The sequence below is a fragment of the Mesoplodon densirostris genome, chromosome 13 (assembly GCF_025265405.1).
Source record: "Mesoplodon densirostris isolate mMesDen1 chromosome 13, mMesDen1 primary haplotype, whole genome shotgun sequence".
In the NCBI taxonomy this organism is placed as follows: Eukaryota; Metazoa; Chordata; class Mammalia; order Artiodactyla; family Ziphiidae; genus Mesoplodon; species Mesoplodon densirostris.
In genome coordinates this window covers 65,359,076-65,377,290 of record NC_082673.1, presented here as the reverse complement: position 1 = coordinate 65,377,290, position 18,215 = coordinate 65,359,076, and the positions used below count along the sequence as shown (strand labels likewise).

The 18,215-nt window shown below is 33.0% G+C and overlaps 1 protein-coding gene and 1 non-coding gene across 3 annotated transcripts in view; one reads left to right on the top strand and one right to left on the bottom strand.

Moving 5' to 3' along the window:
* Positions 1-569: 569 nt before the first annotated feature.
* The window catches only part of EMC2 (ER membrane protein complex subunit 2), a 48,209-nt gene continuing 30,563 nt past the window's right edge, over positions 570-18,215 (bottom strand). The window contains exons 8-12 of one of the 2 annotated variants that reach the window (XM_060115917.1): positions 15,901-15,982; positions 14,963-15,073; positions 13,281-13,385; positions 4,329-4,416; positions 570-741 (exon numbers count right to left, since the gene is read on the bottom strand). In XM_060115917.1, coding sequence (XP_059971900.1) covers positions 4,330-4,416; positions 13,281-13,385; positions 14,963-15,073; positions 15,901-15,982 — 385 coding nt within the window. In that variant the 3' untranslated portion in view covers positions 570-741; position 4,329. The remainder of the gene's footprint in view (positions 742-4,328; positions 4,417-13,280; positions 13,386-14,962; positions 15,074-15,900; positions 15,983-18,215) is intronic. The other variant, XM_060115918.1, reaches the window with a different exon arrangement.
* Positions 8,105-8,177, top strand: TRNAR-UCU (transfer RNA arginine (anticodon UCU)). The gene has a single exon. It is a non-coding gene; the product is annotated as a tRNA-Arg (tRNA).

Genomic DNA, 18,215 nt, shown 5'->3' with positions numbered 1-18,215 from the left:
GTGACATGGAACTAAAGGATTTCAAAGGAACAATGCAGGGGGTGAAGGGAATGCCAGACTGGAGCAATTTAAAGAATGGGAAAACAGACATGAGTTTAGACAAGTAAGGAAATTTGGCTGTAAAAAAAGAGAAAAATGGGTAGTGGCTGGAGTGGGACTGTGGAAATGAAGGAAGGCGTTTTAAAAAGTGGTAGCAAACTGAGCATATTTTAATGTTAATAGGAAGAATCTAGTTGAAATAAAAAAGAGAAGAGATAATGAAGAAAAAAATAGTTTAAGGACAAATGTGAAGAAAAGACGAAATTTTGGGAAGTCAGGAAGGGAGTGTGGCAAATTCATGAAGTTAAAGTATGGCTAAAGCATAAAAAATGAGGAAGACAGTGGTGGGAAATAGCTCAGGAAAGGATAGGGACAATTTCTTTTACTCTAAGAGGAAAAGAGGTGAATTTGGGCACAAGAATGTCATACTGGGTATGTGTTTATCTCATGACTTCTTTTTCTCTGTGAAATAGTAAGAGAGCTATATTAGTTAACTAGGGCTGCCTTAATAAAGTACACAGAGGACTGGGTGTCTTAAAACAACAGAAATTTATTTCATCACTGTTCTAAAGGCCAGAAGTCCAAGATCAAGGTGTCAGCAGGGTTGGTTTCTTCTGAGGAAACGCTCCTTGTCTTGTAGATGGACATCTTCTCTTCGTCTTCTCATGGTCCTTCCGCTGTATGTCTGTGTCCTAATCTCTCCTTATAAAGATATCAATCATATTGGATTAGGGCTCACCAATATGACCTAATTTTACTTAATGACCACTTTAAAGACTAAATCTCCAAATAAAGTCACATTCAGAGGCACCAGGGGTTAGAACTTCAAATATGAAATTGTGGGGAAGACACAATTCAGCCTGTAAAAGAGGTTACTTGCCAAGAATGAGAAGAGAGATAGGATAAATTAGAGGTTCAAAGTGAAAGAGGTTTGAAATAGTTCTAAATAGTTTGAAATACTTCTCACATTAACTATAAATGAAGTAACCTCTTTAATGGGTAATTCTGTTTAAATTCAATTTAATTAAAAATGAAATTCTGACTTCATTATTCCATTAAAAAATTCTTTTACAGGCCAGAAAATCTGAATTCTAGTCCTTGCTCTGCTAACAAGCAATGTCACCTAGATATATCTGGCTCTCATTTTGGTCAAGGAACAACATATCAGAGACTAGACACATGCCTTAGAATATGCTAGAAGGAGCACTGACTTGGGAACGCCTGACATCCTGGTCCAATTACCTGCTCTGTCACACAAGAGCTTAATTTCTCAGAACCTCACTTCCTCATCCTAAAATGCAGAACAACTAAATCTCTCTAAAGTCCCTCCTACACTCCTACTATAGTTCTTTGAATTTAAATAAGTTACTTTGAGAATAAAGGGATTATAGCATTAAAGAAAAAAATTCTTCTAAATATTTGATAATAAAAATTGTATGCTTCCAGCATATTGAAACATTGATTTTCCATTTCAATTTTTTCTACATCCTCCTCTGTTCCCAAGTCAACATTATCCTCATGATGAAAGACATTCTAAATATGCCTTTTTCTCACCTCTGCTGGCTTAAATACTAGATGCTGAGTTGGAACAAGATACTACTACTTTTGTTACATGTAATTATCTACTTAATTTTAAATCATTAATTCTAAAATAGCATCCCTAGCATGTCTAAGAGTTTTGCATCTTAAAAAAAAAAAAGCTGAATAATGGATATATTAGTCAGAAACATATATGGCTAAAGTAACAAAAAATAAAAACAATGGCTTAACAATCAAGAGTTTATTTTTCTCATGTAGTTAGTGCAGAAGCTGGCAATTGCTCTTGTTGGTTCAGGTGTTCAACCAATCAGGGACCCAGGCTCCCAGTAATCTTTCTACGGAACCATCTCTGAAATACAGCTTTAATTCTCATATTTGCTATTTCATGCTTGTAAGATGGCTATTATACCTCCAGGCTTGTTGTTGGCATTCATGGCCAGAAGAGGCAAAAAGCCTCAGCTCACAAAACTTTGACTTTTTAATTTGAAAGAAAGGCCCTTCCCCACAGATTCTGTTCATTTAATTAGCCCTAATTAGGCCACATGCCCAGATTTTGGATATTTGCACTTTCAAATATGGTGGCCATGAGTCACATGCAGCTATTAAAATTAAAATTAAATAAAAAATTCAATTTCTCGGTTGTCCTGGCTACATTTCAAGTACTTAATAGCCACATACAGCTAGTGGCTACAACATTAGGTCGCACAAATATGGAATATTTCCTTCAATGCAAAAAGTTCTGCCTTGGCATATCACGGACCATATGGAATGAAACCACTTCTCTTTCAGATCAATCATGGTACTTCCCTTGGGGCTGAGGGTAAGATCCAAACCTCCTGGAATAACAGGGATCTGTGCTCCTATCTGAACAATATAGGATACTGTTAACAAGGAAGAAGGAGGTAAAAGCAGTTGGGTGGGCAACTGTCTGCCACAATGAGATTACCACTATATACAATTGAAGTTTATAAATTATTACACATTAACAATGTACTTAATAAATAAAAAATTCCTGGCAAGGAGGTATTAAAATTAGAAAAAATAAAGTGAAACTAAAGGCTGACAGTTATAAGGGACAGTAAATTACTTATTATACACATATTGCTAAAGTAAACACTACTCTAGTGACTCATGGGAGGAGATTAAAGGGAAGAAAGGTAGTGGAATAATATGTGGGCACTATTTTCTTTATAGCAAACAAATCTGAAATGTCTGATTATGTTGAAAATGGTCAGTAAATTCATGGGCAAAAACAGTGTATCTTCTGCTAACAATTATTAATTTATAAGAATTATCTTCATATGGGAAGAGTTATTTCACATCTGCCCATTACTCAGGGCAAAATAAAATGAAAAAAACTGCAAAATGAAAGACTAGATGTGGAGAATAATTTACTAACAGAATAACTCAATAGGTTAAAAAGCTGATACTGACAATAGTTTTCTTCCTTAAGATTTCCAGGTTGTCAATTCTTCCATGATCTCCAATTTGTGCAAATAAAGCAGTAACAAGCATGCTGGAGTCTCTGTATTATGTTGGTAATTAATTAATTAATTAAAATTTATATATGTATTAAAATTAATTAAAATTTATATGTGTTAAAATTAATTAATATATATATACATATATATATTTCATATATATATGTATTTCTATATGTAATATATAGGTTATGTATATAAATTACAAACTAATACTAACAATATTTGCCCTGAATGAACAACTGCCTATTTTAAAAACTGTGTCTGAATAAAGTGGTTAACTCTCAAAGTTCCTTCTATTCTATTGTGAAACATGCAAAATACTGCTAAAGGTAGTGTAATGGTTGTTCACTATGAAAAGAGAAAAAAAGAAGAAATTCTAATTATTATTACTGAGGAGTAATGAGATATTAGAATTGTAAAAATTTTGCTTCTAAAGATAGTTTAGATATTCTTATTTTTACCTAAAGTAAAAATAACTAAGCCACTGAAACCCCTTTCATCCCTATTATCTATGCTCTCTAAAAAGTATGCCTTTTACATAGAGTTGAAAGTTGGATAAATATAACTTTCATAAGGGTTAAATTTGAATATCATAACATACATGAACCTTAAACCATTTTATAGGTTAAAAAAATCTCCGTTATGTCCCACAGCGAAACAAAATTTTATAAAAAGATAGTGCTGAACTTTGGAGAATGATATATTTTAATCAAGATTTATCAGAATAACATTACAGCATATAAAATAATAGCCCACTGGAATACACAGCGAAACCCAACCTGATGCTATAAAAAGAATGAAAATAATTTGCCAGCATTTTGCTTCTGTCACCTATTTATGCTATGTATTTCCTATCACAAATAAAAAGGAGTTAACTAGAAATTGAGTTCTAAAACAATATAGTCACTCACTATTTGAGTATAATAAAAAGAATCTAGAATTTTCATATGCAAGTTTAATCATCAGTTTATTTAACAAGGTTATTTCTATATCAGATTGTGATTTAAAAGCAGTTATATATGTATGATATGGAAAGAATGATGTATAATCAGTAAGAATCTTGTCAAATCTCTCTTCCATGGGCTTTCCCCATCTTCCTGCTTAGCAGTAAATGGCATTTTTAGGTTTATATAAACACATTCTTTACAACTGCCTTCTTAGCAGAAAATCAGTATATAAATAGCACTGGGCATCTAGTAAATAAGTCACAAACCAGTGAGCTCAATTTTACAGTTGTGAAATGTAATGTGAAAGAGTTTTTGAAACCTTAAGACTGGGTGATCTGCAGTGTTTCCAGCATGTCTTCGACTGCCTTGAGAGAGTATTTAGTTTCCTTCTTACTTCGACCTGCAAACTAATTTTTAGAAAATGCAATTAGGCTCAATTTCAGTGGCAGGTTCAAAATCACAGTCTTACTTTCAAATTGTTACAGAGTTAACATTATCTATTTTATCACTAGCATGAAATCAGATATGTTCTTTTTCTTCAATAAAAAACAAAATTTGGGTTTTAAGGACATTTTCATTAAGGTTTCATCTTCAACTGACGTATATAAAAATTTCCGTGTGAAATTGGCCAGTTTAAATGTTTAAGTAGTATGATAACCTATAAAAACATTAATATGAGTTTCAAACTGTACTCCCTCTTCAGACCAGAAAAGCTTTATGAAATAAAAAGCATAATTTAGAAATGAAATTTAGCTTATATTTATGTAGGAATGTGGTCTACTTGTGTGGCCTCTAATCAACTTTTTACAATTTCAAACAAAGGTAAAATACAAACGTAAAGAAGTTTTATCAAACATTTTAGAGTTGCAAGAATTCTCTAAAACTACTATAATGGGCTGCAATTTTTTAAAATTTCCCAGATTTATTAGTTGACTAGATAATATCATGTTTCTGCAGCAAAAACCTATCAAATAAAACTCTATGCTATATTAAAGTAAACGTTTTAAAATATGCATTTTTAGTTTATTAAGTCATAATTTATTTTATAATACCAAATTGGGATTGGATTTTACAATAAAAACAAAACATAGTCATTCAATACTATCTTTGTACATTTAAAAGCAAATTCATGCGTATTAAATTCAATATAGTGCATAAGTGGGGAAAACACTGTTGAATACCCCATGCTGATTTCAAAATGAGTTTTCTAACTAGACTGACAATTCCCATCATTTATCAGTTTGACTTAACACAACAGATTTACTAGATAAGTATGTATTCCTTGTAAAGGAAGGGGAAGGTTTATTATAACCTTATTATAAAAACAGGTAATAACCTGTTTTTCCCCTGGTTAAAGTATTAACATTTTCTATTAGCAACATACAGTATTTTCAAGTTAACATCTAAGCACTCAGTATACTTTCAAGTGACTGTTCTTTCCTTCAAATACCAATGCTGTCTTAGGTACTTAGTACTTGATTTATGATGTGTTCCTTCTCTTTTGTAATTAACTTAATTTGGCAAACTTCTTGTGACCTGTTGAGAAAGATTAAGTGATCAAGCACAGGTAACATCCTAGAAGCAATAGGCTTCAGGAATTGGTAACCTGCCTCTGACCTCTCTGGCTGCAGCTTAACATTATGATTCTCCTATTTCCTAAACCATTAGCTTCTGTGGTTGAATCTTGATTTGATAGAGTAACTAAAGGGGATTTCTAGAGGAAATGCCAGGGAAAGAGAAAAAGCTTCTTGTAAGAATCAAGATCACTTTGCCTTTCATAAGACATTATTAACTTAAGGAATTCAAATGCTGAATATACAGGCCATAATTTTAAAATATGGCAATAGCAACACCACATTTAAAACTCTGCCCTTTCATAATTTCCCTTGGTGAGTAAAGGATGTGGAGTGTGCTTATTACTCCTATTACCCAGTTGATAGAGTCACTTTCACAAGGACTTACCAAGAACAGAAAGCCTTTTCTTTTACCACTGCCTACCCAAAGTAAACAGGAATTGTCCTAATCAGATACTTAAAGGTCTAATTCTAAGAAAAAGCTTTTGATGGGTTGGGGGAAGGGGTACAAAATAGGACACCTAATTTTTTAAATGGAAAATAAAAATGAAAAATTTGTGTATCACTGAAGTCATAGTATTTTAAAATATAGCATTTTTCTTGATTTGTATTTAAATGTAATAAAATAATAAATACAAAATTTGTGATTTTTAAAATTAGCTAATTTTAGAAAACCACCTAAGATTGTGTATCAACACTACTGACAACCAGTGCAATTTAGAATAAACCAAACTAACTTGTGTCAGAACAAATAAAAAGAAAGTTGGAAATATAAATCTATCACTTCAAATTTTACCTGACATGCAATTATTTTGTCTATTCTAGAATTATATGGCAATTTAACTGATTAAGCCGGAATCCTATTTTTCCCTCAAATCATGATTTAATTTTCTATTTCCCAAAAGGATAGTAACAGAATCACCTCTGTAATCACAAATAACATATGGATCACTAGCACAGACGAATTTAACAGAGTACCAAAGAAGCATTTATCTGGAAAATTACTGTGAGTAGGTTCACATTAAAGTTTTTCATGAGCATTAATCAAACTTGCCTGCCTCTACTGAACATGCTAAACCAATTACCTAATTGAAGAGCAAGTAGTAGTCATATTTTGTTTCATTAAGTAGAAACAAAGACAGAAAGCAGTTCTTAAAATCTCATTTTCTCTAGTTTTTAAATGCCTAGAAAAACATTACAATAAGGAATACTTATTATATACTTTATACTTGTTTATATGCCTAGACATATCATAAAGTTCTCAATAAGATCCCAGATATTACTAAAATGTCTCTGAAAATTATACTTTTCCACATTAATCACAAATTCTGCATTTTTATTTTTCATACAGATTTTGCTTAAACTTTTTTCATAATTTCCTGATGGATCTTAAAGAAAACTAACCAGAAAATCACTCAAATAATAAAAAATTGCTTATTAAATCCAAAGGTCAATGATTTACCCATTGTGATAACTGGAGTAAGTTATCACATAAGTTATTTTAACTGAGTTAAAATTCACAAATTTACACAGTTTGTGGAAAATAATATGGGGGGACAAAGTAATAAGATAAATAAAATGGAGAAGTGGATTGATGAATCTCAGAAACATGCTGAGTGAAAGAAGCAATGCACAAAAGAGTACATAAGCTACGATCTCATTTATATATAAAGTTTTAGTACAGGCATAACTAATTTATAGTGATGAAAATCAAATCAGTGCTAGTCTGCAGTGTGGAATGGGGCTGACTACAAAGTGGCAGAGGGGACCTTTCTGGGGTGATGGAAACTGTATGTCTTGAATGGGGTAGTGGTGAGAGAAGAGTATACATTTGTCAAAACTCAACTGTACACTTAAAATGTGTGCATGTTATTGTATGTAAACTATACCTCAATAAAGTGGATAAAAAGAAAAAGGCAAAATAAACAAAAACAGAAGGATGGAACTATGGAGTTATACAAAAGTGTAATAAATTGCCAAATGACCACATATTTCTCTTCCAATTGAAAGGTGAAATATTATATCCCCTGTATCTGGGTTCACCATGTGACTTGTTTTGCTCAATGGAATATTAGCCATATGTGACACAACCAGAGGCTCAAAACACCCTTGGGCACTGGAGTTTGCCTGTTTCCTGCTCCTGGAACACTGAAACCATCATGTGAATAAGTCCAAGTTAGCTTGCCAAATGGGAAATACAAGGCCCAGCACCCCCAGCTGACAGACAGCCAACCGTCAGACATTTAAGTGAGGCCATCAACCACTAGCATAGAGTAGAAAAAAAATAAGTCCACTATAGACCTGTAGAATTACTCAACTGAGCTCAAGCCTACATGATACCTACAGATTCATAAGCAAATAAGTCGTTATTTTAAACCACTATGTTAGCAAAAGGCAATAGATACAAATATTTATGAAATTTGATTCACAAGAAGAAAACCACCAACTTCTGTAGAAAAAGCATAGAGATGAAAATTTCAAAAGCACCAAAAGATTTTATTTAAAATCCGTTACTGGGACTTCCCTGGTGGTCCAGTGGTTAAGACTCTGTGCTTCTACTGCAGGCGGCACAGGTTCGATCCCTGGTTAGGGAACTAAGATCCTGCATGCCGCTCAGCGCAGCCAAACAAAAACAAACAAAAAAAATGTTACTAGTGTCTAGAGGCAAAAATAAATTTTGCATGATGGGTGATTCCTAATTGAGAGGTATTTTAAGCTGCTATACAGAAACCTGACATTATCAACTGAGAGATGTTATCTTTTTGGAGTGGTATCCAAGATGACAGAAACTTACCAAAATTCCTTATACTACCCTTTCCGTTAGAGTCAAGAAAAGGCAAAGCATACCTTCAGGAAAGATGTGTAAAACATCACTGGGTACTATGGAGTTTATGGTGCCAAAGTCAAAGACTGAAGAGCACAGATGATATTCTCAGAGCTCTTTCCAAAAACACTGAGACTTTACAAAATAAGTCTATGAAAAGAGAATGGATCTAATAAGACCATTTTAAAAAATCTGTTTAAAGAGAAGGGGAGGGAGGGAAAATATTACTAACAAATAGGGTTTGGATATATGAACAATGACTTAAAATATTGAAATGATGGATTCATGTCTAATGGTAAAGTGCATCTCATATGTCAGGGAAGGGCATGCTTGCCTGGTCTTGCATTACTGAAGAGACAGTGAAAAAGAGGAAAAACAAACAAACAAACAAAATGAAACTCTAAATTTAGTTACTATGGAGAGCTTTGGGTCTGAAATGAAAAGGGAAACAAGTGAGGGTAGGATATCACTTGTTCACATGAGAAAATAACTAAGAAGGGAGTTGGAAACTATAAATACAGTTTTAGAAACATTTATACCTGACATCTCTTTATAAAGGCAGTATATTGTGGCCATTAAGAGCATCAAACTTGGAGTCAGGCTGCCTAGGTTTGAAAACCGCTCCTGTCAATAACCAGTTATATCACCTTGGAGAAAATTATTTAATCTTTCATGCCTTAATTTCCTCATTTGTAAAACAGGAAAAGTACCTACCTTATACTAAATTTTCTGTTTGCTATTATAACTGTTATTGTCGTTAGTGCTATCGTAATTGCAATAAAAATAGCAGACATAATAAAGTGAACTTACAGCATGCAATTAGTAAACACAATATAATGTGTATTACTGTGATATGGTAAAAAATATGTATCAACTCCTTTAATACTCAGAAAACTTTTATTACGTCCATCTTGCAAATGAAAAGCTAGGCCCAGAGATGGTATGTAATTTGTCCATGGCCACATGTCAGAGCCAAACTTGGAAGCCAGACGATACAGCTCGAGCATCTGTGTTCTCTCTCAACCATTATAAGGTAGCAGCTTCCACAGAATGGGACTCATGACAGAATACAGAGATAGAAACACTGGAAAGCTACGCAAGGGGGAAAAATTATTTTCACATAATACATAAAAATCAGTTCCAAATGGATTGTGGATCTAAATATGAAAAGTAGAAGGAAAAAAAACTCCAAAGACACACAAGATTATCTTTATGACCATCAGTAGCAAATGATTTCTTAGGCAGACATAAAAGCACAAACCATAAAGGAAATGAACGATTACGGTGAAGATAATCTTCAAAACTTTCTTCATCAAAATCATTTGAGAGTGATTGCAACTAAGGAGTTAAAAATATCTGCTACACATATAATGAACATAGGGCCCATAATCAAAAAATGAAAAAACAAAATAAAAAGTCATAAACCAATGAAAAACATACAGACTTCATGAAAGAAGATATCCAAACAGCCAATAAACATATGAAAAAGTGTTCAACCTCACTGGTCATCAGGGAGATACAAAATAAAACCATGAAGATACCACTACACATACACCAGAATGACTATAATTACAAAAACTGACAGAAGGACGTGTTGGTGAAAATGTGGAACTATGAGAACTCTCAAACACTGCTGGTGGGACTATAAACAAGTAATCTGGAAAACCAGCTTTATCTACTTCAGTTAGATATATGTACATCCTATGACCCAGTATTTCCACTCAAAGGTATACACCCCTAAGAAGTACATGTACATATACACCAAGAGACTTGTACAGCAATATCAGTGTAGTATTATTCATAATAGCCCCAAACAGGAAATAATCCAAACGCCTATCAACAACTGAATAAAGGGGCTTCCCTGGTCGTACAGTGATTGAGAATCCGCCTGCCAATGCAGGGGACACGGGTTCGAGCCCCGGTCCGGGAAGATCCCACATGCCGCGGAGCAACTAAGCCCATGCGCCACAACTACTGAGCCTGTGCTCTAAAGCCCGCGAGCCACAACTACTGAGTGTGCGTGCTGCAACTACTGAAGCCCGTGTGCCTGGAGCCCGTGCTCCACAACAAGAAAAGCCACCACAATGAGAAGCCCACGCACTGCAAAGAAGAGTAGCCCCCACTCGCCACAATTAGAGAGAGCCCGTGAGCAGCGACAAAGACGCAACACAGCCAAATATAAATAAGTAAATAAAATAAATTTTTAAAAAACTGAATAAATACTATGTTCATATAATAGACTACAGTACAATAAAAATGAATGAACTACAGACTTAAACAAAGGTAAAACTCATAAATCATGAAACAGGCCAGACAAAAATAAATACATACTGTATGATTCTATAAAGTTCAAAAAAAGGCCAAAACTATGGGATTATAAATTTGTACTTTTGAGGGGAATACAAGGAGTAGAATTTGAAAGAAGGTACCAGGAAGGTTTTGGTGTGCTGTAATGTTTCTATTTATTGACCTGGATACATTTACTTGTATAATTCATTGGAATGTATCTTTGTGACTTGGGTTCATTTTTCTATGTATGTTATAATTTAATAAAAATTGATTTTAGAAATACAGTCATGCCATGTCAAAAAAAGCACTCTCTGAGCTGCTAGCTGTTTCTCAAAAATATCTTAAAAACAATGATGTAGTTTGCATACTATTATTTTCATATTATCCAAGTCTTATTTTTAAATCACAAACTACCCCTCCCTCCCTCGCAACCCCCAACCGCCAAGCCTACTCTGTGTGGAACCCCTTGAGCCATCTCAAACTCCATTTGAAAAAGCACAGCCTAGCTAATATTTATAAATATTCTGACTTGCAATATGCCAACAGAACCAACATTCTCTATTATATATAATAAAACTATACAAAAGTGACTAAATGGTGTGATCACAGGGCACTGAATTGATTTAGTCTCCCCAACCAGGAGTACAAAAACAAAGAAACAAATAGCACCAAAACCAAGACCAAAATAAGAGGAAACAAACCCAACAAAGACATCTTTCAAAAAAAACTATATTGCAGGCAATCCTTCAAAACCCTAGAAGGTTGTTATACCACCAACAGTAGCAGGACCTACAAAAGCTCAACAGCTATGTGGTAGGCACTACAGGATGTAAAAGAGGACAACCTACTACTCTATAAGCCACCAAAGTAAAAAAAGTATGAACTGATGCATCTGCAAATGGCTTGCAAAACTAGGACAGTCTCATAGGCTTCAAATCAAAGTATAAAAAACTGCATGCAAACATGACATTAAACAAATCTAATAGTCTAAGACCTCAAAATCTCTGAATTATCCAGCAAACACCCTCTTCCAAAAAGAAGAAAACCTCACACTGAAAGAAAACTACAGAAACTGAAACCAAATTTAACAGGGCAGAAACTCTGGGGTTAAGAGGGAGAGATGGTTCAGATAAGGGGAGAAGGGGAGAGTGGGAGGTAGTGATGCCCAGAGGCAGAAAATCCCAGAAGAAACAACAACAACAACAAAATGTAACATTTAAAACTGAGAACACCACCTCAAAATTCAAGATCTGTAGACCCATAGGGGTAGAACACAGAGAGGCCTGCAGCCAGAAAGATCATTCTGAACCTGACCCAGTTCTAAGAAACACTAGATACATAGAGAGGTCATATTTGAGTTCTCTGTAGCAAAGAAGAGGAAACACATAAAGGTCAAGCTGGGAAAGTTATGCTGTTCTTCTATCTCTGACTCCCCTAAGATGGTAAAAACCATCTCCTAACAGCCCAGAAAAACTATCTTATTTAAATGCAGAGAACAGAAAAAAAAAGAATTAACTCCATAAAAAAAATTATTACCAGAAAAAAAAGAAGAGAATAACAGAAAATGACAGAAGGATTTGAAAAAAAAAAAGAATGATAAAAGGAAGTGCGAAAGGAGATCCAATAAACTTATAGTTGGAGATCTGATAAAGAAAACTTAAGGAATCAAGCAAAAAAAATTCAAAATCATAATTCTAAAAGCAACTTTTCTCAAATTAAAAGAGGACTGAATCCAAATATTAAAAAGGTCTGTAGTGTATTTGGGAAGACCGACCCAAAACATTATCATAGTGAAACTATTGGATTTTAAAGATAAAGAAAAAGTTCCTTTGGGCAACCACACAAAAAGTGCAAGTCACTTATTAGAGAAAGAAAATCAGGATGGCATGAAACTTGTTGACAGCAATATTTTATCCTAAAAAAAAACACAAAAAAACAAAAAAGGAACGATATGCTTAATACTTAGGTAAATGTATTTAATAGCAAAGGATGTATAAAAAGTCAAATTGTCCTTCAAATATAAAGACTATAGACGGATAAGTTACAAACATGAAAGATGTAAGAAGATGAGTTTTTCCATGCATCTTTCCTGAAGAATCTCCTAGGGATGAGCTTCAGTAAACTAAAAAATGAGGGGAGATGTTTCAGATAAGATCTGACTGTAAACAGAGTACATAAACTTTGTATATGGTCTTGTTAGTTTACTTTTAGGATTTTCTTCCTCTTTTTTTTATTATTTGAGATATCTCTGATTAATAATACACTCACATACCCAATCTGCCTCTGAAATACATCATGAAATTTATCCTTTCTGGATTTTTACAATTACTTTTTTTTATTTGCCAAATGTAGAACTACTGAGATGATAAGGCTCATTATGGGATCATAATAGTAACTGACTCCTTTTGAGGAAAAAAAAAAGGATCCTACAAGCTAATTCTACACAGTTAAAACATTTGATAAAGACCCAAAAGCACAAAAGTTCAATAATAGACATCTAGCTTTGCAGTTTGTAAAAACATAAACAACAACTAAGAAATACATTAACTGACCTATGTCATAATATACAATTATCAATACTAACCTGATAAGCTCTGTTTATTTGACTAGCTGCCCAACTAGCATATTTCATGTTGTCCTTTTTTGTTTTTGCACTTGCTTTTGGATTAGAAGCAATATGACTTGCAGACTAAGAACAAAAAAGAAACATCAAAAACAATACTCCTTTGATGTAGCCAAGACAATCAAAAACATGTAAGGGTCATAATTGCAACGGGCTGATAATAAAGAGTTTTTAAAAACTGTACCAACACAATTTTTAAAATAAAATAAAACTGAATGAAATTAGTGTTTACAAATGAAAATATATTTTAAAACGGAGAATAATCCAAGGTAGTAGGAAGAGAAAGGGTATTTTAAATAATATCCAAAATTATTTTATTAGTTATCTACCACAGCCCTTGAAGGTAAAATTCCATCATCACTTAAATACTGTAGGATATTACTGGTGCTATTTCTTATTACTGAATTACTTCAACTTTTCTATGTCAGAATTATAGAATTACTGAATATTAATATAAGGAACCTCAAAAATAATTTAGTCTAACTTCCTACATTAACAGGTGAAAAAAAAATTAACCTGGAATCCCAGCTCAATCATTTAGTAGCTCTGTGTCCATCCTTGGGCAAATCAATTAGAACTCTCTGTGTCTTAGTTTCATTTTCTGCGAAATGGTAGTAGTAATAATACCTTCTCAAATAGTTGATATAAAGATGTAATGATTTAAAATAAAAAAGAGAGCTCATAACAACATCTGACACATAAAGTGCTATGTATTTTTACTATTATTAATAATTTATTTATTTCAAAAAATAGTATTTATTTGGTAAAAGAGACACTGCTACCATATTGTACCTACAAGCTGCTACAACTGGCACTGGAGAATCCAGGAAAAATTTTTTGAAATCCCTTTAATCTGTTTTCTATTTTGCCATTTCTTTGCTGAAAATTATTTCATTTACGTTTCTTCCTGCCTCCATTTCTGCAATCAATTCTTTTCACTGAGCTCCAACAAAATATTCATCCAAAAGTCCATGAAAAGACTAGGATAAATTAAAATTTCAAAGGACTGGCCTATTAAAGAAGTTTATTTTTCTAGTCATTCTGACTGTAGAAAGGAGCTCATTTTATATAAATTTGAAGTTCATTAAATTCTTCCTCTATTTCCCATAGCTCTTGTTAACTGACTTTTTCTAAGCTCATCATTTAGCATACATAAACAAAAGAAATATTTAATTACATGCGTACCACAAACTGTTTTTCTATACCATTAAAAATGTTTTAATTTGGCATTAGAGATTTTATTTCTAATATGTCTTTTATAAACATAGTTTAAAAATATCTCATAAAATTATAATTTAAGGTAAGAAATAAAATGTTGGGCATGAACCCAAGAATAACAAAACAATTAAGAAATACATAATATAGCTTTGTATCTGTTCCTATTTAATTTCATAAAGGCAGATTTAAATTCTGATATATTAAAAGATAATTGACAATAAAATGTCAAATAGCTGGGATATATTAACATTCAAAAATATAACCACCTTACAACCTATTGCTCATAATTAACTAGAGGGAAAAAATCATATGCTTATCAATGAAATACAAAAAAAAAAAAAAAAGAGGGAAGTGATTAACTGGGACGGTTAATGGACTTTAAATGACATTTCATAAAATAACATTAAACATGCACCTCAACTCACCATGTAAAGTCCAAATAAAGCTCTCATATTTCTGTTGTTCAGTTTCAATGCCTGTGAAAAATACTTTCTTGAAAGTTCAAGATTTTCAAGTCCACCTTGGGTATATTTAACCTGTTAAAAATTACGGAGTGCTGAAACCTGTTTATTTTACTACTTTGAAATATAGCATGTTTCATCATACCATAGGCATTAGTAATTGAAACAGATATTCTGTAAACAAATGCAAGATGTTAAAAGAATTCATCTTAAAGTTGTTAAAGCTAATCTAAACTTTAAAGCATAAACTACCCTCCAGAATCATTATATTCTATGAACATTAAGATCACTGAGTTTTTAAAATTAAAAAATGCTGCCAATATAAAAAAGCCCATATAATTTCTATTTCAACTGCCTTCCAAATTCTTCACAACTTTATTTTCTATTACTAGCATTATAAATCTAGACTTCATACTGAATTGTCCTTTCCTAGTTGCACTGACATTCCTTAATAATGAAGTCCTTTTAACCTTATAGGATTCAATTGTATTGCTATTCTTAACAGTTAATCAAATAAGATAAATACATCCTACTTTCCAAAATACTGACCTTAATATGAATTTCCTAGAATATGGATGTAAAAATTGTAATCACTGTAAATGCCTTAAAGGCCATTAAATGGTGATAGCTGTGACATAATTCATAATTAGGAAAAAATACAGTATGCAATTAAAAAAACAGAAAGAATTTCACTATTTTAAATAAGTGCATTTAATTGAAAAGTCAGTATTTCCATTATAGTATTAAAAATTTAAAAATTTTACTCCCACAAATCAATTTTCATCACATCTTACATATTTATATACTTGCCTAACATTAAGGACATATTCTTAGTTCCATAATAATACCCAACATGAACAAAAATAAAATCACATACAATTGTTGTTTTTGAAAACACTTACTTCAGCATACTGCTGACAGTATAAGTGGTTGTGTGGATTAGTCATCATAAGCTCCTCTAAACAAAAGGCTGCTTTAGCATAGCTGAAAAACATCAAGGAGTTAATTTTAAAAATCATAAATTTTATGTCAGTTACACCTTAATTTAAAAACAATTTTAGTGATATTACACATTTTATTCCCAAAATACTTTAAATACCTTTATTAATAAAGTACTTATCTTGAATTCATAAATATGAATATCATTTTTTAATGAAATGAATAAACAGAAGCTTAAATCCTAAAGCAGCCTGTGAACTATCAAGAGATATTACATTTTTCTTTTTTTCTTATTTATTTATTTATTTATTTATGCATGTATGGCTGCGTTGGGTCTTCATTGCAGTGTGCGGGCTTTCTCTATTTGCACCAAGCAGGGGTTACGCAGTGCGCGGGCTTCTCATTGCCGTGGTTTCTCTTGTTGCGGAGCATGGGCTCTAGGCGCGCAGGCTTCAGTAGTTGTGCCACGTGGCCTCAGTAGTTGTGGCTTGCGGGCTCTAGAGCACAGGCTCAGTAGTTGTGACGCACAGGCTTAGTTGCTCCACGGCATGTGGGATCTTCCCAGTCCAGGGCTCGAACCCGTGTCCCCTGCATTGGCAGGCGGATTCTTAACCACTGTGCCACCAGGGAAGTCCCGAGATATTAAATTTTTAAAACTGGGTCACTAGGATGACATCCAAACATAACTAACAAGACAGGCTTCAAGATCTTGGATCAGGTTACATATAAAATAAGTTCTACAAGTCCACTGGTCATTTAATAAAATATTCAAACAGCTAAAGTGTAATGAGGAAATAAACATTAAATATTCTCTATTCACTAAAAGTCCTTTACAGACATATCCCACATATTCTATTACAAAGACTTTTCATTACTTAAGGTTACTGTCAAATACAAAATTATGAAGTTATGAATTTCTAAACCCATGAAAAACAGATCAAGTTAGTGGTTTTGATATGCACTCTACTACTATTTAATCATGTGGTAGAGAAACAAAATCTTTACTGAAAACCTAAGGAGAAAACTGCTGCAAAGGGCTCTGGAAAAATAGTTTTATACCACATGACTATAATTCCCCTTAATGTATTTTATATGTTTAAGCCATGTGTATATCCTTCCTATTTACAGGAAATCCTAAAGAACACAGGTGTTGTAAGATTTAGTCCCAGTGAGGAGGTTATGACATTACAACAGAAAAAGGCTACCTACAGTTATTTTTGACATTTGTCACCAATATACAAAGGTATCTATTTTACACTAATGTCTGATATACTTATAGTTTTCAAAATATATACGTTGCAGTTTCAAACATGTGAAATACTGACTAATAATAGCTAACTTTTATTAGGTACTCATTATGTATCCTGAACTTCTCAAGATGTGTTACAAATATTAATTTATTTAATCCCACCAAAACCCTAGGAAGTAGGCAGACAGCCTACACTCTTAACCACAATGCATACTACCTATATACACTACACATCAGGATGAAAAATCGAGGTGGTGATGGTAGTGATGAATATGTCAACGGTAACATAAAAACTGGTACAGCAATCAAACCCAAAGGGCCAGAGGAACCAAAAACACCCTGCAGATTAGCCCAAAATCACAGCATTTTAAATTTATTAAGGACCTTATATATAATTCTCATCGAAGATCATGCTGCTATTTAGCCCTTTTCATGTTTATGCCCCAAACCTAGTATTGGTTCTTGACATATGATAGCTATATAATGAATGACTGAACAAATGACTGAATAAATGTGTAGAAAATATTGTGACTACCTATCTGCTATTTATTCATCATTGTGTAGAAGGCGAAGTCGTCTCTACCTTAAACACCCAGCTTCATCAGAAAGATAGTTCCCTTCTAAATGTGCTCCTTTATGGTAATGCCAAAAATTCATATTAATGCTAAGAATAAATGTTCTTAGAGATTTAAATGGGTTGAGCAAAATAGTGACTCTGATTCTTATATAGCATAATGTAAGATAAAATGGGCAGAGAGAAGTTTCTAATGAAAAATGAATGCCAAGATATTTTTCTCAAAAATTATTTAGTATCACATACAAGGAGGGGATACCTTCCCCTAATTTTACAAAATATAAAATCAAATTAAGTTTGTGCATAAAGTATAGAATCAAATAAACTTAGAGCTGGAAGGAGTGAGAAATGGTCTAATCCAATTTTTCTCAGCCAGGGGTACACAAGAGTATTAAGCCATACAAAAGTGATTTGAGTGATGACTATTTTCTCATTCTCCCAAGATGGTACATAGC